Source organism: Rhinoraja longicauda, chromosome 14 (genome assembly GCF_053455715.1).
Source record: "Rhinoraja longicauda isolate Sanriku21f chromosome 14, sRhiLon1.1, whole genome shotgun sequence".
Taxonomy (NCBI): domain Eukaryota; kingdom Metazoa; phylum Chordata; class Chondrichthyes; order Rajiformes; family Arhynchobatidae; genus Rhinoraja; species Rhinoraja longicauda.
The window spans coordinates 14,909,844-14,923,272 of NC_135966.1; the positions used below are offsets into that span (position 1 = coordinate 14,909,844).

At 40.8% G+C, this 13,429-nt stretch overlaps 1 protein-coding gene across 3 annotated transcripts in view; it reads right to left on the bottom strand.

The window, feature by feature from the left end:
- Positions 1 to 13,429, bottom strand: part of rufy1 (RUN and FYVE domain containing 1) — a 36,198-nt gene continuing 22,769 nt past the window's right edge. For 2 of the 3 annotated variants that reach the window (XM_078411494.1, XM_078411493.1), the window contains exons 14-18: positions 7,570 to 7,699; positions 5,961 to 6,055; positions 3,619 to 3,667; positions 3,252 to 3,329; positions 1 to 752 (exon numbers count right to left, since the gene is read on the bottom strand). In XM_078411494.1, the coding sequence (XP_078267620.1) occupies positions 609 to 752; positions 3,252 to 3,329; positions 3,619 to 3,667; positions 5,961 to 6,055; positions 7,570 to 7,699 (496 nt within the window). In that variant the 3' untranslated portion in view covers positions 1 to 608. Of the gene's footprint in view, positions 753 to 3,251; positions 3,330 to 3,618; positions 3,668 to 5,960; positions 6,056 to 7,569; positions 7,700 to 13,429 lie in introns of those variants that run through there. The other variant, XM_078411495.1, reaches the window with a different exon arrangement.

Here is a 13,429-nt window from a genome sequence, read left to right on the forward strand (position 1 = left end):
AAATTTAATGGTTCTGCAAGATAATCAGGCTAGTTCATACAGCAGACATGAACATTCAAATAGTCATATTCCAAATTTAACACAGCTCATCAACTTGTCCTGGATCTGGCTTTACAACCATATACTAGATAATGATGTTATTGCCTGTCTTGTTGCTGTGGATAGAGCATCAGTTTCAACAGGATTGGCTTATTTGTCACAGCATTACAGGTAATGCAGTTATTGACCAAAGGCACAGAGCCATAAAAATAGCTTTGAAATACAAACACGCTGCAGACCTGTAAAAACCATTTAACATTGTTACAATCATTACACTGGGCACTTTACAGGAGTAAAGAAAAGGGAACACAGCCAGATCAGGATACTGATTTAATTTTCAAATTAAATATCTTATTGACAGCATATGTGGAAGTGACTTAAAACAAAGTTAATATTACTAATCCATATTTTAGAACATGGTCAATCCATTTAATGTAACCCCCTTTGGATAGATGGAAATTTAACTTTAGCCTTCAGAAAAGATATTGGCATTGAAGTTAACATTTACTGATGCAGTAGAGCTAAAATGAGCAAGCACCAATAGCTGGTACGATTATGCTGTCTTCTCTTCAGGAAGCATTTGAAGAACATCGTTGTAGTAGTAGTGTATGGCAACTGTCACAGACCCGCACAGGCTTGGGGTAAGAAGGAAGTGCCAATTCGTTACTGGAACAGTTGTTGCAGAAGATGTCACCACAGTTTCTACAGTGATGCTAGGAAGTGGCAAGGAAGATGATTAGAAACAAAAATCCCATTTGAATTGTTATTTTAGATATTTACCCTTGTTACTAACCATTCAGCAAACAGTGCCAGGTTACATTAAAACCAAGTCAAGAGCTGTTACAGCCAAAATCCTCTTGGCCAGTGTTCAGCTGAATGTAGTCAATAAAAAATGACACATTGAGTTCATCAATGCACGAGGACATTGTGGATCTGCTGTGCTCAAGTCCATTTGGTCAAATCACAGTAACCTTCAATGGTAGCGCTTGCCCAAGTGCAAACAAAACGGCCTTAAACATAATTTATTTTAGCACGACCATACAATAATTAAAAAAGGGTGTAAAGAATGGTTTGCTCTATTGTTGGGTTGGTGGTGGTAAAAAGATACAAGTAGTTTAAAAAGATGAATTTAACAAAATTTGACTTGCAAGTTTACAGATAACCCAAAGGATAAAATTGTTGTAAAGGAACAAAGATAGGCAAGAACAGGGACATGTAAAAGAGTTCCAACAAGTTGGCACAGCCATTAATGAAGGTGGTTGAGCATCCATGCTGTCATATTCCACAAGAATCAATCAGCCAGGATTTAAATTTGGTTCCAAGAAAACTAGTATTCTAACATAGATCCACAAATACAATCTAAGGAATGAGTGAGACTGCAATGCATGTCCATAACCTGCAGCATGTCACCAAATACTATATCAAACGCTCAAGTTATGTGGAGAGAATACTGCTTAGTTGTATCATGGCCTCAAACATTTAGGTGGCTGCAGAAAGTATTGAACATTGCTTATTCTGGCATAGGCACTAGTTCTTTACCATTTAAGAGATTATGAGAAATAATGCCTCAAGAAAGCAAATATCAAAAACCCACAACACCCTAGCCCCACTCCTTACATCAGGAAAGTGGTATAGGAGTCTGAGAACCATCAACAATCAGGTTATTGAACAACAGCACAACCTCCTTAGCACTGAACCATAACAGACTGCACCACGTTTTGGGATTACATGACAAGGTTATGTAGTTTGAGCAAATGCCAGGCAATGAGATTTACAGTGGAGAGCATTACTGGCTTTAGTCTTTCCATTAGTGGAAGAAATTTATGCTCAGCCAACTGATGTTCAACTAAATTTAGGAAAAGGACAAGGAGTGGAGTGAAAGTGTTACACCAAATAACTTCATCCCAACCAACATGGTATGAATGATACAATTAATATGGGAAACAGCTTTAGTTTCCATTCCGAAATGATTTGTACTTTTTCCTTGGCAAATGTTTACATTTCAAGTGAAGCCCACCCTAAAGCAATTAACATTTTGTTAATGTGAAGATTTTTTCTAAAGGGAAGAATGCAGTTATCTCAATTGACTGGAAGAAAAGTAAGGAGGAAAAAAGTTTATAGTGCCACGAACTGCAAAAATGTTATTCTTTGGCGAAACAAGACATGATTCAGTCAAGCCATTTCTCATGAAATTCCATATTATTGCTCCAAGTTCAAACATAAAGAGATTTTGGGGAGACCAGGGGAGACCAAAGGAAACCTAAGATTGTTAATTAACACAAACCATTCTAACCATGGATCCGAATTTTATATTTGTTCAAAGTCAATCTAACAAAAGTAAATATTTTTAAAAACATTTCCATTTAAATTTTAATATAACATATTTTTAACAAATACCAAAACCTTGATTTCTTGGGCCTTCGGAACAGAAAAAGAACAGCATTTTCCACCATACCTTTGCTAGAGGTCATTATAGAATATCAGAAGTACTAACTTTGCTGTCTTCCTCAAATCAGCATAATACATATTAATATTCAAACACCATTTTTGTAAGAATTTGTTATTTTGTTTCATTCTTTCCAAAAATAATGTCTCAAATGGCAAAGTATCTTCTAGGTGCAATTGCCATTAAAATCTATCAAGATTAAAACAAAATTCACCAGATATTTTCTGGATTGATTATACTGGTGGGAACCTCCTATCCCGCCATATTCCTTCCTTCCACTCAAGCTTAACACTGGCAAATTGTATCTGAGTCGAAGTACGAGTAACAGTCCTGTTATCAAGTTGCATAGCAGTATAAGCAGATCAGACATGGTTTCTTCACTTTAAGTAGTATGTAGTCTGGAAAAAAATATACTTTTCCTACACTCTTCATCCACATGTAAAATATTTTGTTGGATGGGTCATATCAGATACCTAAAGAATTATCACACACATGTGGACACTAGGTTTAATAACCTGTAAGCAGCACTGAAAACATTTAGGAAAACGTCAGAGGAAAGGAAGATAGGGGGCAGAGTTTGACACCAAGGAGATAGATGCTGCAGACAGTGCACAAAGACAAAGTTTATCAATGCAAGAATAAAGCACGTAAACAGGTATGTATGTAGGACTGAAAAGATGAGACTGATATGCAACAAACATTATTAAATTTGCTCCTTAAGAATTAGTTGAGTTGAAGTTTCAATGTCTACTTCAGTAATTAATACCTTTCTTCTGGATATTGAGAATTCCTTTTCACATTGTTTGCAGGATGTTGCTTCATCATCTTTAAGCCAGGCATTTCCCTGTCAATAAACCAGTTTTTCCCAGCATAATTAAAAAAGAACCAAGTGATTATCAATTTATTTGGAATAAAGCTATATTCTTAAAATGTTAATTTTATTAATGATAAGTTACTAAGAGGATGAAGATTTTAAGTAGCAAATCTTGAATCACCTCCACAAATATTAAAAAGCTACTTGTGAATAAAATGCTACATGATAAAAATAAATTTGATTCAGCTAACCATTTTTTCACCATGTTACTCTAAAACACCTAATGAAATGGAATTGAAGACAATATCAAATAGAGTACCTTTAATGCTTTATTGACCTCCTTAATGTCCTCCATTTTCAATTTTGATCTGGGGAAAACATATGACCATTCTTGTCAGATTTCTGAATCTGCTTATCAACATAAAAACCTCCACAATAATTCAATGCTAATGCCCCGCTAGGATGTGTTCTGTCCCCTCCTATACTCCCTATAAATTCACATCTATAGCCAAATTCTGCTCTGACTATCCAAAATTTTACAGATGGCACCACTGTGGTGGGCCAGATCACGAACAACGATAAGACTGAGTACAGGAAGGACATGGAGAAATTCGTGACATGGTGGCAGGACAATAATCTTTCCCACAAAAAAAAGCTTCAATTCCTTTGTGTTAATTTTGTTAATGATCTGTTGTGGCCCAATCACATTGATACGATAGCCAAGATAGCGCACATGCGCCTTCCCAAGCAGACGGAGGAAATGCGGCATGTCTCCGATGACTCTTGTAAACTTCCTCTGATGCTCCATAGAAAGCATACTGCATGGTTTGGGAATAGCTGCCCAAGGTTGCAAGAAGTTGCAGATGTGGCTCAGTCCATCACAGAGACCGAACTTTCAACCATTGACTCCATCTACCATCGCACTCCTCGGAAAAACAGCCAACATAAAGACTTGTCCCACCCAGGTCAATCCATCTTCTACCTACTCCCGTCCAGCAATAGTATACTCCGATGAGCCATAACATTATGACCACCGACAGGTGAAGTGAATAACATTGATTATGTATTTATCTATCTATCTCTCTAAAACTCTCATCTTGTGGGTATGTGGATGTATTTGTTCTGGAAATACAGCCAAAACGATACACGATAGCGTGACAATTTTAGGCCCACCTTACCATGGTCCTGGGGTACAAATGATTGTTATATTTTAAAGGCTTCACTTTTTAAACTTTCAAAATCACTTTTCTATCCCCCCTGGCCGTCACCTGCGTTTAACGTCACAATGGGACCTGCCCAAGTGTCCCGCAGAGTGACAGGAGTGGCGGCCAATGAGGGGTTCCGTTCCCCTCTTTTCTTCCAGTGCCCACTTTAACCGGCGTCATCGTTCCCCTCCGTCTCCTCCAGCGCCCACTTCATCCGACTGCCTCTGTCTCCTCCCGCGGCCGCTCTCCGTCTCCTCCCGCTCCGCCATCTTGTGCGCTGCCTGCCGGGATGTGTAGTCTCCGCTGCTGCTCAGCCCCAGCGACCCGTGAGTGGGAGGAGGGGGGGGGGGAGATAAGGGGGGATGGTGCTAGACCAATGCAGGAGAGGTTTGGGGGGGATTGAGTGGATGAGGGAGGGGGGTGAGAGGATAAGGGTGGGCAATATAGGCAATATGAGAGATTTAGTAATATACTAAATATACGTTGGGCCCATTCCTCGTAGAGGGGGGACAGGGAAGGGGAGAGGGTGTCACTGATCTGGGCCCCGTGGCGGCAGCGCTGCAGCCAGAGCGAGCCGAGGACCCAAAGGCTCTCCTGTATTGGTCTAGCACCCGCACCCTCACCCCCCCCCCACTCAATCCCCCTTATCCCCCCTTCCCCTCACTGACCAACTCTATCCCCCCCTACCCCCCACCCCTACTCCCCCCTCCCCAACTCCCCCCTTCCCCACTGCCTCCTCGCCCCACCCCCACTCACCCAACCCCCCCCACCCCCACTGGGGGGAAAGGGGAGGGGGAGCCACTGACCCCGGGCGGCCTTCCGGCCAGCGGCCATCTTGTTTGGGGGAGTGGGGCGGGAAGCGCAATTAAAGTCGTACATGCCCCATTGTGACGTCCCACGCTGAGTACCTTTAAGAAGTCAGATTGAAAGGTGATTTTTAAACTTTAAAATCTCTTTAACTTAAAAAATATAAGACCAATTTAAATAAAACTTTTCATTAACAGTCGCCAGGACAATTTTAGTAATATACTAGACCAAGTGGACCCATTGGGCCCAAACCTCTCCTGCATTGGTGCAGCACCCTCTCCCCCCCCCCCCCACTCCCCTTCCCCCCCTCCCTCTCCCCCTACTCCTTCCCCCCCTACTCCATCCCCCTCATATCCCTCCCTCCCTCCCCCCCCTCCTTCCCTCCCTCCCTCCCTCCCTTCCCCCCCTCCTTCCTTCCCTAGGAGATAGATTTAAACTTTAAAATGTGAATAACTTTAAAAATATAACACCAATTTCAATTAAACTTCTTCCATTAGCACCAAAGGGATGACGGTGAGTAAGGTGGGCCTAAAATTGTTGTGCTATTGTGTACTGTTTTGGCTGTAGTTCAGGAACAAACAAACAGGAGTTTTAGTATATATAGATAGATATATATAGATTAACATTGAAAACAAGAATAATGACTTACTGACTGAGATGAATTCCCATTTCATGCAAGGCCTGTTCTTGTTCTTCACAGATCTTTTGTAGTTCTTTTTTTTCATCATGTAATCTTTGCATTTCCTGTTACAAATTCAATAGTGGGTACAATTCTACTTGTACAAATGCACCTCATTTACATGTAGAATTGCAGATGCCAGTTTATACCGAAAATAGACACAAAGTGCTGCATTAACTCAGCGGGTCAGGCAGCATCTCTGGAGAAAAAGGATTGGCTAACTTGCACCTCATTTATCTTTGTAATTAGAAAACTTCGCAGAGAGTGGTGGGGCCCGCACTGCCAGGGGTAGTGGTTGAGGCAATAACGATAGTGGCATTTAAGAGTCTTTTAGATAGAAACATGGAAGTGCAGGGAATAGAGGAATATGGATCACGTAGAGGTAAATGAGATTAGTTTAACTGGGCATCATGTTTGGCACAAACATTGTGGGCTGAAGGGGCCATTCCTGTGCTGTACTGTTCTATGTTCCAAGTTAAAATTAGTCATCCTTCAGTTATGCAGGACATTGGTGAGAGTGTGTGTGTGTATTAAATATGTATACCATATACCATTAAATATGTATACCATATCTTATAGAAACATTTAAAATTCTTAGCGGATTGGACAGGGTAGATGCAGGAAAAATGTTCTCGATGTTGGGGGAGTCCAGAACCAGGGGTCATAGTTTAAGAATAAGGGGTTGGCCATTTAGGACTGAGATGATGATAAACTTTTTCACCCAGAGTGTTGTGAATCTGTGGAATTCTCTGCCACAGAAGGCAATGGAGGCCAATTCACTGGATGTTTTCATGAGCGAGTTAGATTTAGCTCTTATGGCTAATGGAATCAAGAGATATGGGGAAAAAGCCGAAACGGGGTACTATACTCCGCTCTGCTGCTGCCAATCTCCTATCCCCCCCCCCTCCAGATCAAACTCAGATCCTGGGGGGACAGGGCTTTCTCCATCGCTGCTCCCACCCTATGGAACTCACTACCCCAAACCGTCAGAGACTCCTCCTCACTCACCACATTCAAAACATCACTGAAGTCTCACCTGTTCAGTACTGCCTTCAACCACTGAAGGTCACCTCACCTTCCGTCTCCTTTCTCTGTTCGTTTACTTATTTATCTATCTATTCACTTCCCTATGTTCTTTAAATCCCTGTAAAGCGTCTTTGAGTGTATGAAAAGCGCTATATAAATGTAATACATTATTATTATTATACTGATTTTGGACGTTCAGCCATGATCATATTGAATGACGGTGCTGGCTCGATGGGCCGAATGGCCTACCCCTGTACCTATTTTCTATGTTTCAACTTAAGATCCAGATGTACAATTGCTGAATTAGAACTTAATTAGCTAAAACAATTCAATCAAACAACGAATAAACGTTCCACTTCCCTCCAATTAAGCGCAAATAATTAGGCAAAGTATTACTGCACATGGGGGTTTGATGCTCCGAAAGACACATTTCAGAGATGCATGACCCAGTTTTTTATTCTTCAATGTTTTTGCAGTTTTGATTTTTACTATAAACTGTATTTTCCAAAACAATTATTAATTGTCATCTTAAAACAGGAAATTGAACAGTTACCTTTTCTAGCCCTGATCTTTGATGGAGTTGAGTTTTTAATTGGGATGTTGCATCTCTCTCTTGTTGCAGTTGCAGCTGAAGACTTTGCCTCTGTTCCTTCTCAGCTTTAAGTTCAGAATCCAAAATAGATCTTGTTTTAAAAACAAAATACGCAAGTTTGTTAAGCAAATTTGGCTCGCTTGCAATTTTTAGAAGGACAAGCTGTTGATAGTCAACAATTTATAACTTCACATTAATCAGAAAACAGCCAATCGGATACCAAACGTAAACACGTGATTTATCAATAGAAACATTGATATTCATTGAGGCATGTCCTCAGAAACAATGCTTGAAATCAAATGTGATGCTCCATATGTAGGCTTGTATACATTGGAATTTAAAAGGATGAGGGGGGATCTTATTGAAACATATAAGATAATTAGGGGATTGGACACATTAGAGGCAGGAAACATGTTCCCAATGTTGGGGGATTCCAGAACAAGGGGCCACAGTTTAAGAATAAGGGGTAGGCCATTTAGAACGGAGATAAGCAAGAACTTTTTCAGTCAGAGAGTGGTGAAGGTGTGGAATTCTCTGCCTCAGAAGGCAGTGGAGGCCAGTTCGTTGGATGCTTTCAAGAGAGAGCTGGATAGAGCTCTTAAGGATAGCGGAGTGAGGGGGTATGGGGAGAAGGCAGGAACGGGGTACTGATTGAGAGTGATCAGCCATGATCGCATTGAATGGCGGTGCTGGCTCGAAGGGCTGAATGGCCTACTCCTGCACCTATTGTCTATTGTCTATATGGTGCTGAAGGTTGAATGCATTGAGGATGCTTGCCTTGCTTTCTCCTGACACACAATAATCCAAGATAACATCAATTTAGAAAGTTATGTAAAATTTGATCCCAAGCCAAAATATTCAATCATCGTAAATGAACAGACTTCTTACAAGGAAAAGACCAGAGCTTTTTTTTTTTTTTTTTTAAGTACTTGAGTTACATTAATTTATAAACTAGGTCTTCAAATGTAACAATATACTACACATATTGTTGTGTTGTGAATTTGTGGAATTCTCTGTCACAGAGGGCAGTGGAAGCCAAATTACTGGATGGATTTAAGAGAGAGTTAGATAGAGCTCTCGTGGAATCAAGGGATATGGGGAGAAGGCAGGCACGGATTATTGATTATGGATGATCAGCCATGATCACAATGAATGGCGGTGCTGGCTCAAAGGGCCGAATGGCCTCCTCCTGCACCTATTTTCTATGTTTATCTATATACATATTATTGGTTATATGAACATTATGGACTATTTTAGTATCACATGTTAGAACAAATATTTGATCATCAGGACATAAACACTGTCCTCGTTATGATGCTTTAAAGACTTGCATTTCTTTGTCAACCTTTTCCTTTGGTTTGCCAGGATCTTTTTCAAATATAGCTTAAGCAATCTCCTTTCTTTCTCGAGCCAACAGTAAGAACATTGTCCTTATTTTAAGAAACCAAGCTACCACAGTCTTCAACTTCTTCCATGATGAGAAATGGGAAATGGGTAATTAAATAGTTTGTTGAATCCAATGGATCCTTGATAATGGCGTTCACTGAGATGTCTTGCTTGATCTCCGGATCATTAGCAGAGATTTCAGATTCCAGGTTAAGCTTTGGCCATTCTATGTCTGGCTTACAGGGAAACTCTGGTCCATTGATCCATCTCTTACCGCTTAAGAAGCGGTCTGCTGTTAATCCTCTAGAGGCTTCATCCGCAGGATTTTCCTTGGTATTAACATATTTTCACTGTGATACATTAGTAACATCCCTTACAAAAGAGATCCTGTTTGCTACAAATGTTTGAAAGTGTTTGTTTTCTTTTTTGATGTACTTAAGCGCTGTCGTGCTATCAGTCCAGAAGGTGGATTCCTCCAGCTTAAGCTGCAGTTCTTTTTGCAGCATTATGTCAATTCTGACAGCTAAGACTGCGGCTGTAAGCTCCATTCTGGGAATCGTCATTTGCTTCAATGGTGCCACTCTGGCCTTTCTCATTAAGAATGCAACGTGTTGCAATTTTCCAGTCTTAGATATGAAACAGTACCATAACCACTTTCACTTGCGTCAGAAAAGTGATGCAGCTGTGCCTATTTGATTTGACCAAAGTTTGTAGGCTTCATACACCAGTCTACTCTGAACTCCAAGATCTTGTCGAGATCTGCTAACCACTCTGTCCATCACTGAGACAAGATCTTACAGAGATCCTGCAAAATTAACTTGGCTGGTAGTGTAAATGGTGCAAGAAATCCCAAAGGGTCGTAATCAGAACCAATCACAGATAGGAAGCCCCGTCTTGTACACGATCGCACCTGAATCGAGATTCTGAACTTGAACACATCTGTTTCAACGCACCAGTGCAATCCCAGTGCTGTCTCCATAGGCAGATTGTCTTTGTCCAAATCCACCTACCGGGTCTCCTTGGCTCTGTAATCTAGTGGAATGGTTTCCAATATAGCACGGCTGTTGCTGATCCTTTTCGATAGCATGAATCCTCCCTTATTGCAGAGGGAAGTCAGATGTTTTACCATTTGGATTGCTTCCTGTTGTGTAGACATGGATTTTAAACAATCATCCACATAGAAATTGTTCTTTACTGTGTTTGTCACGTCTTCTGGAACGTGAGCTTTATTGTCCTTGGCAGTCTTCCTCAATGCAAGGTTTGCACAACTTGGTGATGACACTGCACCAAAGAGATGTACCTTCATCCGATATTCAATGAGATCTTGTTGTGCATCACCATCTAGCCACCACAGAAATCGCAGATAGTCGACATGCTTTTCCGATACCTTGACCTGATGAAACATTGCCTTGATATCCGCCATCAACGCAACCGGCTCTTCTCTGAATCTGATGAGAACTCCGATGAGTAAGTTGGTTATGTGTGGGCTCTGCAGCAGTTGACAGTTGTGATTTACCCTTAAAAACCGCTGCACAGTCGAAGACCACTCTTAAAGTTCCTTTCTTCGAGTGATACACCCCGTGGAGGAATGTACCAAAGTTCTCCATCACTTTGATTCAGCTGGTCTTCTGGTACCCTTTCAGCATAACCATTATCAATAAGCTCTGTGAGAAAAAATGTATATTCATCATGAAATTTCGTATTCTTGCCAAACCTGCGTTTCAGATTCTGAATGCGTTGCTCTGCAATGCAACAGTTATTCGGCAGACTAACACTTTCTTGTTTGAAAGGTAAGTCTAGACAATAGTATCCTTCTATCATCTTTACTGAGTGATTCATAATACTCAAGAACTTTACCTCTTCTCTGGGCATTTCTTCTGATTCCTTGCTGGTTCTTTCATTGAAGTCGTGATTGTATTGCTTGATCAACAATTCCTCTAGATTTACAGTAGATATTAGATTGACAGCAGCAGCAGGGTAGTTATTCCTTTTCCTGCTTTTGTTGTTCCTTCTCAAGGAGCCATAGATAACCCATCCAAGTAGGGTCTCACAGCAAATGGTCCATCCCCTTGACTGCTGACAAACTCCTTGGGTTCCAATGCCTTCAAAGCATTCGTTCCGATAAGTAGGTTGATACCAGAATTTATTTTAGGTATCTTGACATCCTTCAAGTAAGACCATTGTTTCATGTCTTCTTGCTTAGGTATATTTGGATGAGAAACAGGCATAGTCTCATGTGTAAACATTTGTATAAAATTGTCTTCCTCGAGACTAGATATTTCCATACTTGTGATATGATGACTATCGCAGCATCTCTCTTCAGTAATGTACACAAGAGAAGCTTAATCTTTTCTCCTGTAATGTCCAGCCTTCTCAACAAGCTTTCCGTGCAAAAGGTAGCCGAACTTCCATGATCCAAAAATGCGCATGTTTGCAACACTGTATTCCTCTTGCTGCTCCTTACCTGTACTGGTAAGATGGAGAAAATACAGGTTTCTACCCCGGCCCCAATATGCGCATTTATCTGAGGTGAGGTAACAACATCACTCGTGGCTGGCTTCTCCTTTTGTTCTATTTGCTCCAGCTTCTCCTCCATATTCTTCTGTTCAGTGCGAAGTAATTCAGAATGATCTTGTTTGCACATATTACAAGTCAACACATTCTCCGCGTCTGCCGTGAAACCATCATAAAATTCCACCTTTTCTTGGAACCATCGCGTGTGCCTTTCACGTTGCTCCCCAGGCAGTTGTAAACTCAGTATTGAGTTTTGTTTTTCTCCAACCTCATGGCAAAGGTTGAGTAATTGATCTAGATTATATTGTACTTTCCTCACATTCTCATCTGATTCCATTAGTTCCTTCTGGTATTCAATTGACTTGATGACCTGTTTCCACAACTTGCCTCTATCCTTCTGGCATCTTTCCAGGTAGGCTGCTTCTCCCTTCTCAGTGAGCTTGACATTTCTCTTCTCATATCTTCTTGATTCTGGCTCCGCATCGCCCTCCTGTGGCGGTTCTTCATCATACTTACCTGCTGGATAATCCATGATGAATTGGTGCTTACAGCAATGTTCTATAAACATCCGAAGAATTCAAAACAGAACTGGTTTTTCTTCAAAAACACATCATTACTTTCAAGGTTATGAAGGTCTTCTTGCCAGTATCTATTATAAACAATCGCTAGCTGAGTACACCTTATCTTGTAGAAGTTCACAACATTGTTATTTTCAAGGTCATATACTCAGCACTGGCTGCTCATCTTCAAGTAGCATAAACAAGCTTCTTACTGCTCTCAGTACTTCTGCAGAATGTTCCCACGGGCTTTTAAACTTGAACTTCTAAGCTTACAAATACGACCAAATAGTCGTCTACTCACGGTACCCACTCAATGAAGTCTTCAATCTTCCAATGATCCAGGTGTAGACCGTGTCAATTTGCCTGTGACCGGCAGATTCTTTGTTCCAGGATTTAAGCTCTAATCTCTGGCAGAGATTCAGCTTCTTCTTGTTCCACTGTAAAATCGGATTTTACTTATCCACTCGTAGACCAGTTTTTTACTTAAATGTAATGGCAGTTTCTATACCTTCTCAAAGTCCAACTTCGATAGCCATTATTGCGCAGGGATGTGGTGAAGATATAGCATACGCACACACTGCATTCTAAGATAGCAAAAACAAATCTTCCAAATGCTGTTTCTTGATTAATTGGTCTTTATTAAAGCAGCACAAATCAAAAGAATAATTCATAACTTATCGTTCTTATCAACAGATTCCTCTTCAAACAACAGTCGTGAACGTGTGGTTGTTACCGTGTGGTAAAAAACTGTTTTCTCTCCATCTTCCTAGACTAAACTGACCACCAATCTCTATGGCTTCGCTAGCCTCCATCCCACCTTCCAAAGTACAGACAGATAGAAACTAGAAATATTAAACATGGCCATAATATAATAACAGTAACTAATTTAAGCGTAAATGGCTCCTACAATGCGCGGTTTTGGAGCGCTAAAGTCCCAAACAAGAGGCTGCCAACTCCATGTGTTAGGCCGCAGTGCGGACGGCGATACGACACAGAAAAAGTTGCATCTCCGTCGAGGAAAGAGATTAAAAAAGTTTCCCCCACAAAAACAAAAACTAAAGATAAGCTAAAACATTCATTTTACAACAAACTAAAAACACAAAGAATGAAAAAGACAAAGACAGACCATTGGTGAGGCAGCCATCGTGTGGCGCCCCCTGGTGGTGAAATATTATGTACAGTCCTGGTCTCTCCAAGTAAGAACATGTTTCTTTCCATATAGTGAGTGCACTGAAGAAAGCCAGAATGATTTTGGACAGGGGGATGGGGTCAGTTGTAATACAAAAATAGATGAATCAGACTGGGCCTGTACTCAGGTTTACGAGTTTAGAGGAACAAGCGGTGATCTCATTGAAACAGAC